General features: G+C 37.7%; 1 protein-coding gene across 1 annotated transcript; it reads right to left on the bottom strand.

Annotated features, from left to right (window-relative positions):
- Positions 1-3,627: 3,627 nt before the first annotated feature.
- Positions 3,628-14,730, bottom strand: rps19 (ribosomal protein S19). Its single transcript, XM_079837784.1, has 6 exons — positions 14,691-14,730; positions 13,939-14,015; positions 13,719-13,819; positions 11,439-11,622; positions 4,494-4,548; positions 3,628-3,684 (listed from the first exon to the last, which is right to left on the bottom strand). Exons 2-6 carry the CDS (start codon positions 14,013-14,015, stop codon positions 3,658-3,660), a joined length of 444 nt encoding a protein of 147 aa, XP_079693910.1. The 5' UTR covers positions 14,691-14,730; the 3' UTR covers positions 3,628-3,657.
- Positions 14,731-19,179: the final 4,449 nt, after the last annotated feature.

Here is a 19,179-nt window from a genome sequence, read left to right on the forward strand (position 1 = left end):
TACAGGGTAGAGATAGAGAGAGGGAGTGGTTCAGGTGCTCCCAAACAGCTGGCGAGTTGACGGGGGGGGGTATGAAAATGTTTCAAATGAATATCTCTTGAGAGATGAAGGGCAAACGTAGAAACGTTAATTATGTTGATGACTGATTTTGTAAAAAGAGATTCTGTATTTACACGGCCATTGATAAACTGGCACGGAGCTGTAGGCTATTGTGGACACAGAGAATGAAACCGCTTCCCAGGGAACATCTGAACACACATTGTGTCAAGCAAACGGTAAACAACACAAATCGCACTCAAACACAAATCACAAGTGGAACATCCACTGCCTGCAGTGACACCGACGTGAACAAAATGTGTTGATATCATTTTTGGTTTTTGACGGAAGCCTATGTGATTTATTATGTAACAATAAACTATTTTCTATTGTTTAATTTTTTCCTTAACGAAAGTAAGTGCGGTGCATTCAGTAGACTAATTGTATTTTGATGCAGCTCACCTTCGCGGTCCATACAAATATTGATATTTGCTGCCCTCTGGCGTTCATTACCCGTAGTTAGCTTACAACTAGGGTCCGACTTTTTGCTACGGTCTTATCCAACAATGAACCATTAACTGTAGAATATGTCATTCACGATATGTTGTCCCCATTGCAAAGAATGCGTTTTCCGCTGCATGTTGTCGGCAGAGACTGTCCCACAGGACTGTCATCCATCATTCGTAAAAAACAAAAACAAAGGTAAGCTAACAAATTAAAGGTCGCTGGGTCAGAGCAGCTATTTGTTTACATTTAGCCGTCCTATCTATTAGGCTATCATCACACTGTTAACTGTGCACAATTATTAAGTATGGAAGTTAGACACAAGTTCTCAATTTTACCTTACCATTTTATTACCTCATCAGTTCTTTGAATTAGTAAAGGTTTGATGAAATCTTCCCACTAACAGTCCCACCTACCGACCGGCCCGGGTATCGTTCAGAACCATTGAAAAACAGCAGGGGCCGGTTGCATTGACCCCTATCGGTCCTCATAGTTAACACTTAGGGTCTTTATGGTCATTTAGAGGCCAAACGTTTACAGAACGATTGTAGGCCTACAATATACATTTTTAATAATAGCCCACAAATTAAAAATATTTAATGTCTCAAATAGGCTGTTTTGGAGACGTGGTACTTTCTTACCTATTTACTGCAAAATTATTCAACTAGAACAAGTTTGTTTAAAAAAATATAAACTTTTTATGAAAAAAAAAACTTAACATTAATTACGTTATTAAATATTAGTTATTTCTGCATATTGATGTAGGTGCTAGGGCAGAATCCTGCCATATGCTTGTTATAGAAAAACCTGCAGGAATTACAGTCAAAGAAAAAATGTGTAATGATGACCCACACACACAGCAGAGGACCATAGAGGTCCATTTATTTTTCTGGATGTGGCCAACTGCTCCTCTCACAACGTTTTTGATATATATATAGTACATATTTGAACATTGAAAATTAAAATACTGATTTTGTATTTTATAAAGATTAGAAATTGTTGTTATTGTTTGAGGTCTTTTGATTTGTCTGTTTTTTATGTGTTAGTATTGCATTGTTAAAGATCGTTTAAAATCTATTGATTACATACCGTAGCACGTGGTCACAGGCTGGAGAATCCTCTATTTGAAGTGTTTTTGCTTCATTAGAGATCATACTCGGACTTGTAACATTATGCGCCAGGTCTCGGACTTGACTTTTTTAAAAGCCCAACGTCCCCGGGGGCTGTGTTTTTCAGCGTGCTGACAGGCTCTCTTAAAGGGATAGTTCACCCAAAAATGAAAATTAGCCCTTAATTTACTCACCGTTAAGTCACCCTAGGTGTATACGATATTTTTTCAGACTAATAAATTCGGAGTTATATTACAAAAGTCCAGGCTAATCCAAGCATTAGAATTGGATTTATAGTTGCTCTGTTTTTGAAGTCCATAAAAAGTGCATCTGTCCAACAAATAACGTGCTCCACGCGGCTCTAGGGTGTTAATAAACGCCTTCTGAAGCGAATCGTTGCGTTTGTGTAAGAAAAATATCCATAAATAAAAATGTATGAAGTGAACTTTTGGCCGACCGCCTTCCCTGTTCAATATATGGAAAAATTGTTGAAAGTTCCCCTGCCGATCGAAAGACTAACGCGATCAGGTCCGCTCGTCATGACGTACGCATCTCGAGCTTCACTTTCAACATTCAACACTTTTCCACAGAAGGCATTTGGATGAAAGTTTACTTGATAAAGTTTTAAATATGGATATTTTTCTTACACAAACGCGTCGATTCGCTTCAGAAGGCCTTTATTAACACCCCGGAGCCACGTGGAGCACATTATTTGATGGACAAATGCACTTTTTATGGACTTCAAAAACAGAGCAACCATAAATCCAATTCTAATGCTTGGATTAGCCTGGACTTTTGTAATATAACTCCGATTTTATTCGTCTGAAAGAAGAATGTCATACACCTGGGATGACTTGAGGATGAGTAAATTATGGGCTAATTTTCATTTTTAGGGTGAACTATCCCTTTAAATAGTGAAATAACATTCCTTTCTTGCGCGCGCACGTGTACTCACTGATCGGGCGACAACATTCCAATCAATCGCAGGTGGATGAGATGAATCTTTGTGTTGGTTTGATAAATATATTTTGCAAGTCCTGTGAGCAATTCCCCAGATGCTTTCAAAACAATTCCCACATGTACTGAGAGGAGCTGAAGCTCATTAAATAATCAAATCTTATCCAATCCTAGCCGTGGGCGTTTACTTCCAAGTATTCAGTGCGGCACGCCCATCAAAACCTACAGTTTTTCAGAGAGCCTCAAAACCAAGGTAGAAAATAGCCTATTACTTGTTCATTATGAGGTTTCTGAATGTAAAAAGCGAACGTCATATGTTGACCTCAGACAACAGTATAAAAACAAAAGTCAGTTCATGAAACCTTTAAAGATTGTTGGTTTTAATATTCTAACAAACTTCACACAGGTTTCAACATTTGAAAAATGGTAAGTACACAATCCACCTTTTGCCAAAACAAAATTAGCAAGAACCTTTCCCATAGTGTACATCATGTACACACACACGTCACCTGTAGTATAATTATGGGATGATTTGGCCTCAAGTAATTGAGAACGCTGGCTGCTAACACAACCAAATGGACTTTATATTATACAAGCCCACATGATGGCACTGTTACTATGCAGAAACCACACAGTTCAGCTCAGTTTGACTGCTATGCATTTATCCATTAACTGCTTCAAATCCCTCTGCCAAAACTAGCAGAAGGGAAATAAAGACACTTGCCTTAATGAGTAAATCAATCAGCATCCTTGCCAAGTTACACAAATCCAGCCTTACTGTTCATCAGACTCTAGGAAGATGATGCAAGCAAATTGCCTGAAGCACCTAAGACTGAATTAATGCAAAATATGACTCGAAGACCCAGAACTGATAACAAAAAGAACATCAAGTTAAAATATGGATGGAAGGGAGGAATATTTACTTACAGAACATGAAGACAAATGTGTTTAGGAAGGTTAAATAATTACATTTTTTAACTTTGTCCCTGAAGGAAACAAACAGAAAACAAAGACAAAGAGGTCGGTTTCTCACAAAAGTTTATTTTACACTTCAAGATTTCTTGCTTGCAGCCGAAACCTGCAACAAATGAAGAAAAGATCAGGATTAGGAGACATCTAGTCACATAAGTCTGGTTATTTCCTGCACCCTGTCGCACCAAAATTCCTTAAGAAACTAATCAACTGTGGGGAGACATTCAGGAGCCTTTCAGGTTCTGGGCGTGACCTGAGCCAGGAGATTAGGAGCAACATTGGGTTTTACACTGACATTGTTTTTGCTCATGCCCCCAATTTGAAGCCAAGCATATCAACAGTACTCTGGAAAGACTCCGAGTGCAGAAAACACAGCCAAGGCAAGCACAACAAGAAAATCACGTTAACTCATCTGAATTCAGTTCATTAAGAGGATCAGGCAGAATAAAACGCCGCCATACGGCAGCCCAGCGAGCATGAAATTCAATCGGCTTGTTTACTTCCTTCAGCATCGGATTGGCGCACAGCGGTAGCTCGCAGGGAAAGCGGAGGACCAACAGAGGGGCGAAATGCAAGCGAAGGCTTTGCAGGGGATGTGTATGCATTTCCTTTTTGAAGATAGTACTGTGTCCACATATTAAAATCAAAACTACTGCCTTTTAAAGCAAAAATGGGTTCATCACATTCAGTATATGGATCTGCTCACTCATGCTGCATTTGTGCAGCATCATTTTAATTCCTATGAAATTTGATAACTAAGGCGAAGAGCAATTCATGTGAATTCTGAGAACCACCATCTGTTGTACGATATCTAACTTCAGAGGCTGGACTTGACTTAATAGCGATTTATGAATCCAATTTTTGAAAAATCTGTAATGCTCAAGTTTACAAACACAGTAGTACGATAAAACTTACCTGCCCAGCAATTCTGTCCAGGTCTCTGGTCCCCTGAGGGGTCAGTCTACGCCCACTGGGAAACAGCAAAAATTGAGAATTAGTTGGGGAAAACTACAATATAACCATGGATCTTAGCACAATAACAGTATAGGATCAGGGGTAGGCATGTGACGGTATCAAATTTTCATGTTGCGATGATTAAATAAAGCTTTTATCATGATATACAGTATTGTCACAGTTAAAATACAATGGTTTGCTAATGTTACATTATTTTTAACAAAGTTATTAAAATATTGAAATTAACAAAATTACAATGAAAAATACTTCTAAAGAATTGATTAATCCTCGTTAAAAGGATCTGCTGTCAGAGAGTGAATGTATATTTTCATTCAGTGCATCTCCTGCCATGCGCTGCTTATGCTTGTTTACATCAGTGTGCATGCCTCGTCACAGCATACAGTGGGGTTGTACTTTTTAAACAGTTGGACGTTCATTATCGTGATGCATCATATTACCGTATTCTCCTGACGTGGGCGGAACTAATACATACAGCAATCTCATTGGCTGGTACACATCCATTACATCCCTGTTTTGTTTTCAGCAAATCAGTTCAAGCGAACACTGACAACGTGAATAATATTCATGAACAAAGCAGCCATTACCGGTTTCGCGATAAATTGAACTGACGGTTAGTATTACTGTTTAAAATTTAATCATCATTAAAACTGTTTGATTATTGCGATTTTAAAAAACTTCAAATCCTGTCCAGCCAGCATCTGCTTTGCACTGCGCCGCAATGTTTTTTGAAAAAGATGGCAGAAGGCAATGACATTGCTCTCTATATTTTTCAGCCTTCTAAAAAGGACCAAATCAGAGTTGTGGTCATATGAGGGGAAACTTAAAAATCGAGGATGGTCACCCTGTCTGCAGAACATGCAGAATTATTTTTGCAATAGGGGGAAACACTTCAAATCTGCTGAGATGTCTGTGTGCCCATCACCCACTGTTGTATAGTGAACGCAAGGCAAGTTGACTTGAACCTCAAAACCAAAACTATGTCTGGGAAATAATCGGACAAAACGTTTTGAGTTTAAATTCCCTCACACACTTGAAATTAACAAAGCTTCCGCGAAGAAAAGGTCAGCAGTTCGTCTTTGGCTCAAAGACGAACTGCTCAAACAAATTCAGACAAGACCATTAAGGGTGGCATTTAAGGGATAATAAATGTAGGCTATATTCATTGTACACTTCTGACATAGATTTTTTTTTAATCAAATCAAATTACAAGGACATATTGAATTTTGATTAATGTTTTAAATCTTATTTGTTTATAAATCCATTTTGTACAGCATACAAAACAATCGACCAGACAAGATGGTATTGAAAGGTATTGTTCTAAATTATACCGGTTTCGCGGTATATGACTATTTTTTTTCCAATATGCAGGGCTCGACATTAACGCTTGTCCGGGACAAGTGGATTTTTTTTAAGGGGCAAGTGAAAAATAATTTTACTTACCCAACAGACAAGTATCCGGAGTAAAATGTCAGAACAAAAAATAACTAGGGAATACACTATATACGCTATACTGGTGGTTTAGTTTCATCTTTCCAACATTTCTTATTTGTATATTCAAAAATATTTAAAATAATCTCATAACATTATTTAAGGCAGTTAATTTTTCATTGTAAATTATTTAATTTGATTGGTAACAGCCTATAGTGTCTTATTCCAATTTAATTTATAGATCAAATTTTAAGAATATAAAAGGAAAGCTGAACCATATCCTATATTTAATAAGATTATGGAAAAAAGCCCTTTATAAAAAGGTAAAAATATCACAAATATGCATATTTAAATATGTCAAAGCTGATTGAACACTGGTGAGAATATTGCTTCAGAATAGAATATATTTACCAAAAAAATCCAGACAAGCAAATTTTTTTACTCTGACAAGTGAATGACAGATTTACTTGTCCGAAGGACAAGCGTGTGAACAGGCTTAATGTCGAGCCCTGCTATGCATGACAGGGTAACCACAATTTCCACTGGTTGAAAATGTTAGTATTTTACTGTCATGATGAGTGAATATTGTAGATAAATTCCACACTAGAATTACAGGTCTGCAAAGCCCCACTAAATGATGCTGTGGGGAGACAACCAATAAAAAAAAAATTAAAAAACAGACCTGCAACACTCAGACACATGAATATTAAAAATAAATAAATAAAATTGAATTGAGGGCACCTTAAGCATTTAAAAAAAATAATCTAACCCTATATGAGAAACTGCCAAAACGAGGGAGAAATGCAGAAGAACATTTAAAAAGTCCAAGGATATTTTCAATACACTTAAGAGCACTACAGTCTGAACAAATGACACGCGCAAGTTAAACACCAAAAGAATAAAGCAGTTACTTTGTCATTCTTCTTTGAATTGTCAGTCTATTAACTTGCATCATTGTCTTTGTAGTATCAGTGTCCTGGTTTGCACCCATTTCATTTGAAGATGTGATTAAATGTGCGCCGGTTCATGTTTAGAGCGAAAGGGTATATGAAAAATGTCCATAAACTTAAACGTGCTCGCTCCGGTCTGTATCTGATATGTGATCCATGTGGTGAGTGTCGCAGAAACCGCTCTTGCGTGCGACTCGTGTAGTTTAAATTCTCCGCTATAATCATAGGATGAAGCCGAAATCGCCCCCTAAACCCTTATTCACTATGCCCTATGTTAATCCACTAATATAGTTCACTTGGAGTGAATGAAAACGAGCGAGTGAATTCAGACAGCTGTTGAGTGTACATGGACTGTACACTCATTATTTCGGTGCAATGTGTGATTGAATGAGTGCACTCAATAACATCCACTATGGTTTCGGACAACAATACAAATGGCTGTCTCTTCAAATGCCCTATTTGAGGGTTCAATTTGAACAAAACCATGATGATAATAGCGATAATTTTGGTCACTATAATCATATGAAATTTTCAAACAGTCCCATCCCTAATTGTATATTGTTAGTAGTAGGGTTGCACTGATACCATTTCTAAATTATTAAAATTCTGAGTATCAGCCGATACCTATACCAATCCGATACCAATGCAGTTTTGTTTAAAACTTCTATGTAGAATTTCTATACCTCAGTGTGTTGAACTGATAATCACTCTTGTGAGTTAAACACAATCTACTACAACCCCAAATCAGAAAAAGTTGGGACAGTATGGAAAACGCAAAAAAAAAAAAAAGTGATTTCTAAATTTACTTTGACTTGTATTTCATTGCAGACAATATGTTGTTATAACACAATATTTCATGTTTTGTCTGGTCAACTTCATGTCATTTGTAAATATGCATCCTTTCCTGTCATTCAGACCTGCAACACATTTCAAAAAAAGTTGGGACAGGAGCAATTTAGGGCTAGTAATGAGGTAAAATGGTTTAAAAAATGGTGATTTGAAACAGGTGATGTCAACAGGTGATTGTAATTATGATTTGGTACAAAAGCAGCATCCAAGAAAGGTCTAATCCTTTAAGAGCAAAGATGGGCCGAGGATAGCCAGTTTGCCCACAAATACGTGAGAAAATTATTGAAATGTTTAAAAACAATGTTCCTCAAAGAAAGATAGGAAGAGACTTGGATATTTCAAATTCAACAGTGCATAACAATTAAAAGATTCAAGGAATCTGGAGGAATTTCAGTGTGTCAAGGACAAGGGCGCAAGCCTAAGCTGAACAACAGTGATCTCCGATCCCTCAGGCGGCACTGCATCAAGAATCGTCATTCATCTAAGCGATATCACCACATGGGCTCAGGACTACTTTGGCAAACCTTTGTCAAGTACCACAATACGTAGTTACATCCACAAATGCCAGTTAAAACTGTACTGTGCCAAAAGGAAGCCCTATGTTAACAGTGTCCAGAAGCGCCGTCGACTTCTCTGGGCTCGGAGGCATCTGGGATGGACCATCACACAAACGTGTACTGTGGTCAGATGAATCAGTATTTCAGGTATTTTTTGGGAGGAATGGACGCCGTGTGCTCCGGACCAAAGAAGAAAAGGATCATCCAGACTGTTACCAGCAACAAGTCCAAAAGCCAGGGTCTGTCATGGTATGGGGTTGTGTCAGTGCCCTTGGCAAAGGTAACTTGCACTTCTGTGAAGGCACCATTAATGCTGAAAAGTACATAGAGATTTTGGAGCATAATATGCTGCCTTCAAGAAGACATCTTTTCCAGGGACGTCCATGCATATTTCAACAAGACAATGCAAAACCACATTCTGCACACATTACAAAGTCCTGGCTGTGGAGGAAGAGGGTATGGGTACTTGACTGGCCTGCCTGCAGTCCCGAACTGTCTCCAAAAGAGAATGTGTGGCGCATTTTTTTTTTTGCGTTTTCCATACTGTCCCAACTTTTTCTGATTTGGGGTTGTAAATACAGACAACTTCATTATAAAGAAAAACAAATTATAAAAATAAAATCACAATCTATGACAAAAATACTATTATAAACTAGATTAGTGAATAATTCAGCACCAAATGTTACTCTAGAAAAATCACGAGTGCACAATAATTGTATAAAATCTAAACAATTAGTAGAAAACCAATAAAAGTGAATAAGTGTAGCTCTAAATCTGGTAAAATACATTCATGAAAAACAAGTAAATATATTTATAGAAATAGGGCTTATATACACTAAGAAATTAAGACATTTATTTTAAATGTATAAAGCAGCTTTTTAATGAGGCAGCAACATATTATAGATAGGGCAGAACAAGAAAGGCTATTAATAATATTTCATAGCGCAAAATTATTAATGGCTCCAATACGGAGCGGCACAGAGCGTATGCGCATCCCGTGCGCAGGATCATGATGCGCTTGAAGCGAAAGTCACAGCGCACCACTCCGTCCGCATTGAAAGGGAAGATATATCGATGCTTAGTGTATCCATCTATGCAATATTTTATTGAGCCGTTTCTTTTAACAGTTTAACATTTCGGTTACCGCGTGTGAAGAACAATACAATCACTAGTCTAGTTTTGTGATCTAACAGACATCCGGTAGAAAGTAATGTTAAACACGATTTACAGCAATAAACTCCGGCAAGATAAAGTCAAGTTATGCGAAACCATAGAGCATTATCTACAGATCGAGCATAACAGGAACATTGAATCATCTTGGAGAGTTTCATCATGCTGACTGTCGTAACCAAACACGACACGAAGTTTAAAGCTGAATGGAGAATGGCTGACAGACGCAGTGGAGGGAAGCATTCACGTGAACTTGAATTTAATGACATTAAATATGTATATTGATATTCATCTGTACCTCACATTAAACTATGGGATGCCTTCAGAACACAATATAATGCAAGTGTTGATTATGCTTTATAATGTTTTATGTGCATTTTGTGGGGCACTGGGGAATATTATACACACAGTATTGGATTTGGATCGGTCCTGTCTGTAAGGCAAATAATGGCGGATCGGGATGACCAACAATATCTTAAGCGCCACCACCAGTTCCAAGTTATTTAAATAGCTGTGCCATTTTACAAAGATAAGCTGATTTGGTAGTCATATAGCCAATGGCGATTCTATTGCCACGGTGTGTAGAGGGATGCCTGTAGGGATGGAACGATTACCGGTTTCACGATAAAATGTACTGACGGTTAGTAATATCGTTTAAAAATTAATTATCATTAAAACTGAAGGTGATTATGAGGATTTTGAAAACTCGCTGTAAATCCTGTCCAGTCAGGTGCAGGCGCAGTGCAACGTGTTTTTTGAATGAGAAGAAATGGCAGAAGGCAGTGACAGCACTCGGGGGATCGAAGGACCAAAATCTGAGGTGTGGTAATATTTTGGCTTTTACATAAGTCCTGAGGGAAACTTAATAGAAGATGGTCATCCTGTCTGCAGAACATGCCAGAAGAAAGTCGCTGTAATAGGGGGAAACGCGTCAAATCGGCAAACGCAAGGCAAGTGGACTTTGGTAGTAATACCAGACGTAGTTTTGGTATTGAGGTCACTCACACTAGCCACTTCAGCGCTTGAACTTATTATAGTCTTCTCAAAAGCCATCTGTTATAATCGTGTTGCGCATTATAACCAATCACACGTGTTTCTAATAATCAGAGGGCGTTCAGATTAGCCAGAGTTTTGTTCAGAGCGCGCTCTCACTCGCTGAAATCTGCACTCAAAACGTGCAATGTATGCAGAAGATTCATTCATCATACAGTGGTTGACTGTTTTTGTTCTATTTCAGCAGCGAAAATAGTTTCAAACAAACACAGCAGAACCACAGCGCATCTGATATGACTGGCATAAAGTCGGCTTGACGTTCGAGTTTCGCGAATTTAGGGATTTTCTCTAAAGTTACATACAAGATTTGTATACACGTTTCGAACTTCAATAGCATTTGAAGAGAATGACTTGCAGTCATAAATCTGACTGTAAAGTGTTCATCTAGGTGTCAGGTATGATGCACACCTTTTGGATTTTTGATATTTAATAAAATAAACTGTCAAATCATATGAAAATATGGATATGCACTATTTCACTAGGATACTGTTTGGGTCCTTATACAAAATATGCTAGATTTAAATGCATCACAGCTGATATAATATATTTACAGAGATAGAGATTATATTTACATCAATTATTTATGCGTTGCTATTGACGACGGTCATTAAGAAGGAAAATCCACAGAATAGAATCTAGTTTCAAAAAGTGCATAAAGCTGCTTGATTTATTTGTTGTTTTTCAAATATAAAACTTGTTGAAATGTTTTAAGTGTGCATCTGTTCTTTTTTAACACTTTCATCTCATTGGAAGAAAACCATGATAATATTGATAAACGTGATAATTTGGGTCACTATAATCGTGATGTGAAATTTCCATACCGTTTCATCCCTAGTTGCCTGATATATTTAGTCAAGACAAGTCTGCAGTCTACTCACCCATTGGGGTCTTTCTCCACCATCTTGAGGCCCTCAAGGGCCTGGAGCACTTTACGGGCCACGTTCTTAGAACCCACGCTGAAGTGAGAGGGGCACACACCATTCCTCTTACGCCCGCCGTAGATCTTGGTCATAGAGCCCACGCCAACACCTCCACGCAGGTACAGATGACGCACTGTGGAGGCTGAGAGAGGACAGATGGTCAGGAGAACAGATTTCTTCAGGGCAGTGGAGGATAACATGCTAAGAAACAACACCAAATGCAAGTCTGATCAAACTTGCAGAAAACTGCAGAATATGGCATAAAATCTGTAATATCAGTTACTAACTACTCAAACTCAGCTCTTAAATTAACACAGCAAGCCAAGTGGGATATTTGCTTCTTTCAGAAAGTCTCGGTTTCTCAGCACACCAGAAACTGCTGACACATTAACAGGACATGGTCATTAATAATCGAGCTCAATCCGGACACAATTGCTTGCTTTTACCATCCATTGTTTTCCACCAGATTCTCAGAGTAAACATTTAAAACCACTAAACTTTGTCATCATTTGAAAAACACTACATTTGTGCTTACAGCACAAAGCATTCAAATGGATCATCAATCACAAAACAGCAAAACAAAGTTAACCACACTAAAGGTGGGTGTACACACTGCGAGTTCGGACACTCGGGAGGTTGTGAGTCATTGCACACATTACGAGTCAGTTAGCCTTATAAATCGCTTCAAATCGGCTGGTACACGGCACAACTGTACTGCACGGTGAGCCGGTGGCAATCACATGAGCTTTTGCACTAACACAGAGACTATGCTTTCAATGTTGCTGCTATAGCTTCTGATAGAAGAAAAAAAAAGACGTGTGCAAATTATTTGAGGAAAAGCATAGAATTTTATGAACTAACGTTAACAAAGATTAACTAATGCGGAACAGAGGTGTAGTTCATGTTTAGATCATGTTAACTAATACAACCTTATTGTAAAGTGTTACCAAAACAACTTTAGTGTATACATGCATGTATGTGTCAGTGTATGTGCACGCTGTAGGGTTGCAGCCACTGGGCTATAGTAATTAGGGCTGCAACTAATGAATTTGATAATCTATTAGTTGGTCGATCATTTTTGCGATCAATCGGATAAGTCAAATTATCTTTGACAAAACACTTTCACATCCTGCCTCATATGCAAGAAGCATCTTACATTTATATACAATCACATACTGTTATCCCTTTACAGTTACCACTCTCAAATACATGTTGACTTTTAAACCTAAATTTAATGTCCAACAACAGATATTTCAGCAAAATTGATATATTGGGCTGAATATTAATCGTCTCCCTCGCTAATGCTTCCCATCTGTTTGACGTGCATGCCGGCAGTAAAAAAAGTTATCGTAAGCTAGCTGATAATTTTATTAAATTGTATATGGCAGAAAATTTGGCTATTTGTTAATTATTAATTCTACTTTTTAATAGATATGATTATATACCAAAATCAGTAAATAGTGTAAAAAAGAGGAAGAGGAACGTAACAGATCAAGCATGAGATATCAAAATAAGAAAAATAAGAAGTTACACACTGTTCCTTTGTATTGTCAGTATTGCATTCGCAGATCACGTGGGTATGGTACTTTTTACTGTCTGTCTCTGTGTGTGTGTGTGTGTGTGTGTGTGTGTGTGTGTGTGTATGACCATGTCTGTCAGTCACCACCGAAGAAAATGTTTGACCCAGGAAAAACCTTGACTGGGCTGACTCCCTTAAATTTTTTAAACATGTTTGAAAATTATCACGAGATGCTTGTAACGTTCTCAGCTCAGCTTGTAATTCCTGTCACACAATGCAAGCCGTGACTGTACGACCATAAACGTTTTCCAAGTGTTTTCTCCAGATAATTCTATAACTTCAGTACAAATGTGTGTAAACTCCAGAGAAGTTACACATTTGTTCTCAATTACTACTAAAAATGTGCATACCGAAAAGATTTAATGCCTTCATTGCTCAATGCACATTTTAACAAATGTAAACTTGCAACTTGTGCAGAGCAACTTTAATGCTGTGAAAGTGAATATTTATACAATTATTGAATACAAAACCCCACATTTTTGCAGATATTTACAGGACTTAAAATATATTTCACATCCCTCACAGAAAGCTTAAGTGTGGTACATAGCTGAAGTTAACTAATACACAGCTAACATCCTTGTTCTCCAGTATGTGAGGTTCGAACAGCTTTTTACATTCTATGCATGTCCCTGATCTCTTGTAAAAGAAACAGCACTCACCAGCTCTGATATAGAACCAGTTCTCATCGCAGGGAGCCAGCTCTTTATGCTTGGCCAGCTTAACGATGTCAACCCAGTCCGGCACCTTCAGCTTCCCCGACCTGCCAAAACACCAGGCTAAAAAATAAACTAGAGTATACACAGCCCCAAAAAAAGTCTCAATCAAAAAAATTGGGATATGAATACAATAAACACAGAACACAAAGACAGTTAAACTGACTTCTTGAGGAAAGCTGCCAGCGCGCGGACAAACTCCTGCTGGTTGACGTCTTTCACTGTTACACCACCGCCTGGCATCTGAAAATGATAGCCAATACTAAATTTAAGTCACATATAGGCATAAGTTACAGTTTAGGCATAAGTTACAGTTTTCTTTAGCAAGAGCGAGTCACATGTAAAACGTTTAGCCAGCTAATAGCTATTAGCTAACACGAATATGAGTTACACATTTAAGCAGGCCTTAAAACAGTGGGGAATATTGCCGAGACAGAACCACACCCATTATTAATAAACGCATAAATATAAGCGTTAGCCTACGCGCTAGATTTTGTGTGTGGTTGAGTTAGAAACGGCGTGTTAGCAATACGGCTAAAGACCACGTTCACACCGATGCATAAGTATACACAAAAAAACTCTACTGCTTAGCAAATAAATTGTAATACCGGTTCTTTAGACCATGTAACGACTATTTGTTATTACTTTTAATTCACTGCCTTTTTATCGTAGCTAAGTAAAGGTATACATGCCGAGTAAACCAGGCCTCAGTGCGACTGCATGGGCGCAGCCATTCTTAACATGCGATGCACATTTATACATTTTTTAAAAACTACGAGTCTCGTTTCTGCGTAATTTTATTGAGATTCGTTGTAAATGTGATTACTGCTACATTACACGGAGATTGTATGATGAAAAGAGTGACAAAAATGCTGAAAAGTCACTTTACAACCTAGAAGGATACGGAGTATGGTTTACCTTGCTTGTGGACAGCAAAAGGAAGAGGGACACGCAGGGTTTCCTACGCGTGTTAACAGGGGCTTGTCGCGTTTGTTATCGCGAGATTTGAACATGGTGCAGTAACGGAGTGAGGTCGTTTATTCAACTTCACCAAGTGTGCAAATGTGGGGGTCTAGTAAGTAAGACTTATATCTAAATATATTAGTTTTGTGCAATTTAGTATAATAGGCTGTGTTCACTGGTCACACATACATAAACATAAGTGTTTTAAGCTTTCTGTTTCCATTTCCACCTACAAAGTAAGTAGACTACCGGTACACTTAAATTTGAGGCACACTGTGATGGCAAAAGAGTAGGCCTATCTGTAACTGTTGAAGCAGGACCCACAGAAGAATTTTTAGGGATATAACTTATCAGGCCATTTTGCTTAAAAATAAATAAATAAAAAATCTTATATTTCTATAACTAGGACAGTCATGAAGTCAGAAAATTCAGCTCTACTGTCCCTAATTAAACCTTCAAGAAAAAAAAATTATATATAGTCTGTTTTTACCATCTCAACAAACTCATGAAGTAGGCTAAGTGCAATTCGCCACTGTCCACAAATTTGATCCAAATTTGAATTTATTTTTATTTCTGTTCATTATGACTCCATCATTGTGCTAACAAGCATGGATGCAGAATTAACAAATGTGGCTTCTCAGCTATTTTTGAACAAACAAACGTAAGTAGAAGAAGTGTATTAAGTGTGGTTTTTGTTATCAAAACTGACGTGAATGCATAGATTATTAGTCTTTTTCAGTTGTAAACAAAGTGTGACTTTCTTCGACATTTCAAGTAGTGAGAGCTGAACATAGCCTTTGATTTTCAACTGACCAGTGAAAGATTTTTTTTCATTGAGTATGTTTTTACACATTTCATGCAGTGTTCACTTAGCCCATTTCATCACCAATTCCAATATAACATGAATAAAAGTCTTTGAGATTCTGATTTGATATTCTTAAGTATTTTACCTGTGCTGACTGTAGACTCAAAGATGTACTAGTCCTCAACACCTTAAAGAGTGAAGAAACAGTTGATTTGTGAGGAGAGCAATCACATTTTTATTTTTTTAAATAAAAAAGAACATCTCAGATTGCAATAATCAATCAATGTCTGTTTTCTAATACATTTTCTAAATCTAATCTTTTAAATGTTGTAATAATTTAAAGTGCATTGGGTCTCTAATGTTATGAAAGATATAATTAATGATTTGATATACCATTTTCCTCTGTATCTAATTTGCATATGAATGTGTTCTTGGGGCAACATGTAATGAAAAAATAAATGTAATAATGGGAGTAATAATTGGGAATGTTTTCATAGGAATATCTCATACTTCCTAAGAATATTGATATATAATTTATTTCCCAATTCACTTGTTGTGTCTCTAAACTGCATAATATGTCATGATATAAGTTCTGGTGTCCTCTGCATGTATGAAATGGATGTCCTGTTTCGTAACAGAAAGTCAGATTTAAATGATAATAACAAAATATTATAACATTTCCATAAAAGTGCTAAATTTCATCATTCAGTCATTTTTAAAGGCCAAGGAGAGGGTGTTGTCATGGTTACACCTCCAAACATTTGGTGCCTCTGAAAAGCCCTGAATGTGCTCCTTATATTCCATTCAGACTTAAAACTGTGACATGTCTGTTGTCATAGAAATGTTCTCAAATATAATGTCTTCTACAGAGTAAAAAAACTCCATTGCTGGGTCTCAGGATGATAAGTACACCAATATCCTTAAAAAATGTCTCTTCAGTATGACGGATAAATAAAATATTTTTAAATACAATTAAGTACTTGCACTGGATGTGCTGGTTTGAGCCTCATCACCAGCTGCAGTCATGTCCTCATCTGATATATCAAACACCTGCGATTAATAACTACCTATATACTTACATGTTCGTGTAAAGTAGCCTTGTTGACAAGTTTTGGCGAGTATGGACAAAACGCACAAGAACTAAGCTGCATCCGAAATCTGGAAAATGCTTCCCTCAGAGAGGACACATTTCAAGGTAGGAAGGCATCAAGGCACGTTCAAATCTAATGTTAGCTTCACTTCCTGTCTCCAGAGATACCTTCATCTGATCGATTTTTGAAGGCAGCATTTATGTATCCTTCGCTGCCTTTGATATCCCACAATCCTGTGCTTTCCATTCTGTGACAGTTGAGCTGGGGGTATGGCGTCCGAAAGCTGCGTTTGCTGGTCAGTTTGTGTGTAAATGTACGTTTTTTACCAACATTTTCCACTTCTGACATCATTTCTAGCGAGAAATTACTTATGTAGTAATTAAATATTTGTTTAGTTCTCACCGAAGAGAGCCTTCATTTTGCTGTAGATCATTAAACGGCTACACTGCCTCAGAAGTCTGTCCGAAATCAGTTTTTGTGAGGTGCCTTCATGCACAAAAGCTGCCTTACAAGCCATTGTCTGATAAGGCAGCGAGGCAACGAGTCACTGCCTAGGTTTTCGGACGCAGCCTATGACTTTCACATGCCTTCTGCAATGTGCATGTCTATCAGCAGGCTGCAGCTGATAGACATACACATTGCAGAAGGCATTTGAAAATCATACACTCTTAAAAATAAAGGTTATTTTATTTATATAGCTGCATGATGCAGCTGGGGTCTTTCTTGATCAATCCAGTATGCCCACCACTGCATCTATCCATCAATCTAGAGTCTAGACCACAGTGGTCCAATCCTGCCCCTGGAGGCTCGACGTCCTGCAGAGTTTAGCTCCAATACACCTTTCTAGTGAGTCTAAAGACATTGATTAGCTGGTTCATGTTTATTTAGCAGGAAGCCTTCCTTGTGTTGAAGGTCAATTTGACTCACATTTGATACCGGTATTTAAACTGTTTGAAACACAGGTTAAACCGTTCATTTCTTATTCAGATTTCTTTCTTATTTAGGATCATGAATGTGCATGCAAACGTTCAACATGCGTTTTAGAAAGACTGCACAAATTTAGGTGACTACGATTGTGTTAGTGGTCAAATTAACCCCCTTTGGTTTCCATGCAATTTGCCAAAAATCAACCCTTTGAAAAACAGCTTAGAGTCTTTATACCATTATATCTTGTCAAAGACTAAAATATCAAATATTTTTTTTAAAAATTGTATGACCTAAAGTGTTAGTTCACCCAAAAATGAAAATTCCACCCTCATGGTGTTAGACCTTCGTTCATTTTCGCAACACAAATTAAGATATTGTTGATGAAATCAGAGAGGTTTCTGAACCAGCCATAGGCAGCAACGTCATTGCAACTTTCAAGGCCCAGAAAGGTAGTAAAGACATTGTTAAAATAGAGACACCGTTCTGCCTTAGAACTCAGAAGCGATGCACTGTATTTACTATGTCAACAACAAACGCTGAAAATAAGTGTGAGAAACCCATTTTAATCTCACAAATGTTTGAGACCCAGAGCAATAAATGCTGTTTACACTAATTACAAATAATACACCTCAGTGTGCAAATAGTCAAGTAGGCCATAGTCATAAAAAACATTGTCTGTGCAGGTCATTTTGAACATAAAAACATGTGGGTCAAAATGAAACCTAACGCAAAAACGGCGGGGGGTCTTTTTTAACAATAAGAGTTCAAATTTTCATAAGTATAGAACATTTTATATGCATCATCTCTCTGACAAGCTGCAATAAAGGTTTTATGTTTTTCTTTAGTGTTGATTTTTGGCAAATTGCATGGAACATGGGGGTAAACCCCCAACACAAACAGCGTACCCATATTTTCAACACAACAGGGGGGCTAGAATACTTTTCAAACCTTAAGACTGTCTTGTCAAGTTCAACAGACATCTTGTGTATTAGTACAGTCTGATTTTTTTTCCCTTAAAGAAAAGCAATGGATACAACCTTATTGAACTGTGGTAGAAATCTATCATTTCATACCCTGCTGAGAACTGAATTAGTTCATGTGCATCGACAACTCCCAAACAGATAAGCTTCCTCTCCCCTTCATTCTTCTTTCTAGCCAATCATTCCTGCCATATCTGTTTACTTTAGATAGAGTCCTGGCGTGCGCAAATCGGTGCTGGTGTGTGTCAGTCGCAGACTGTGCATTTATATAAGTGTGTATGTGTGAGCTGTGGTCTTTATGCGTTTCTGAATGAGATTGATGTTTATTTATGGTGGCGATGCTGCCCTTTGTACTGGCCAAATGGAATGGGCAGTTCTGCTCACACACTTGAATGGATTGATAAGCCTGCACGCACTGTATTGAACGGAGGAGTTGTGGTAAAAAATGTTTATGGTGATACGTTGACTCTGTCCATCAGCACATTTCAGACCCACGGAGTGTGAGAGGAATTAGCATCGGGTGACAGACAAAAATCCCAGAGCTGACAGTTTCATATTTATCTTCGCGTTCAATTACGGTAATTACAACAACTTGTTTCTCTCACCTTTTGTTCAATTGTAAATGTGTTGGTTTATTAATT

The sequence above is a fragment of the Gobio gobio genome, assembly GCF_949357685.1.
Source record: "Gobio gobio genome assembly, chromosome: 15".
NCBI lineage: Eukaryota > Metazoa > Chordata > Actinopteri > Cypriniformes > Gobionidae > Gobio > Gobio gobio.

What these genes read in the sequence shown, in the direction of transcription:
- rps19 (XM_079837784.1), bottom strand. Translation starts at nt 14,015, where the DNA reads ATGCCAGGCGGTGGTGTAACAGTGAAAGACGTCAACCAGCAGGAGTTT. An exon ending in GTGGAGAAAGACCCCAATGG is followed by an intron (nt 4,549 to 11,438) that starts GTGAGTAGACTG and finishes GCTGTTTCCCAG; the next exon opens with TGGGCGTAGACTGACCCCTC. An exon ending in TGGACAGAATTGCTGGGCAG is followed by an intron (nt 3,685 to 4,493) that starts GTAAGTTTTATC and finishes CATTTGTTGCAG; the next exon opens with GTTTCGGCTGCAAGCAAGAA.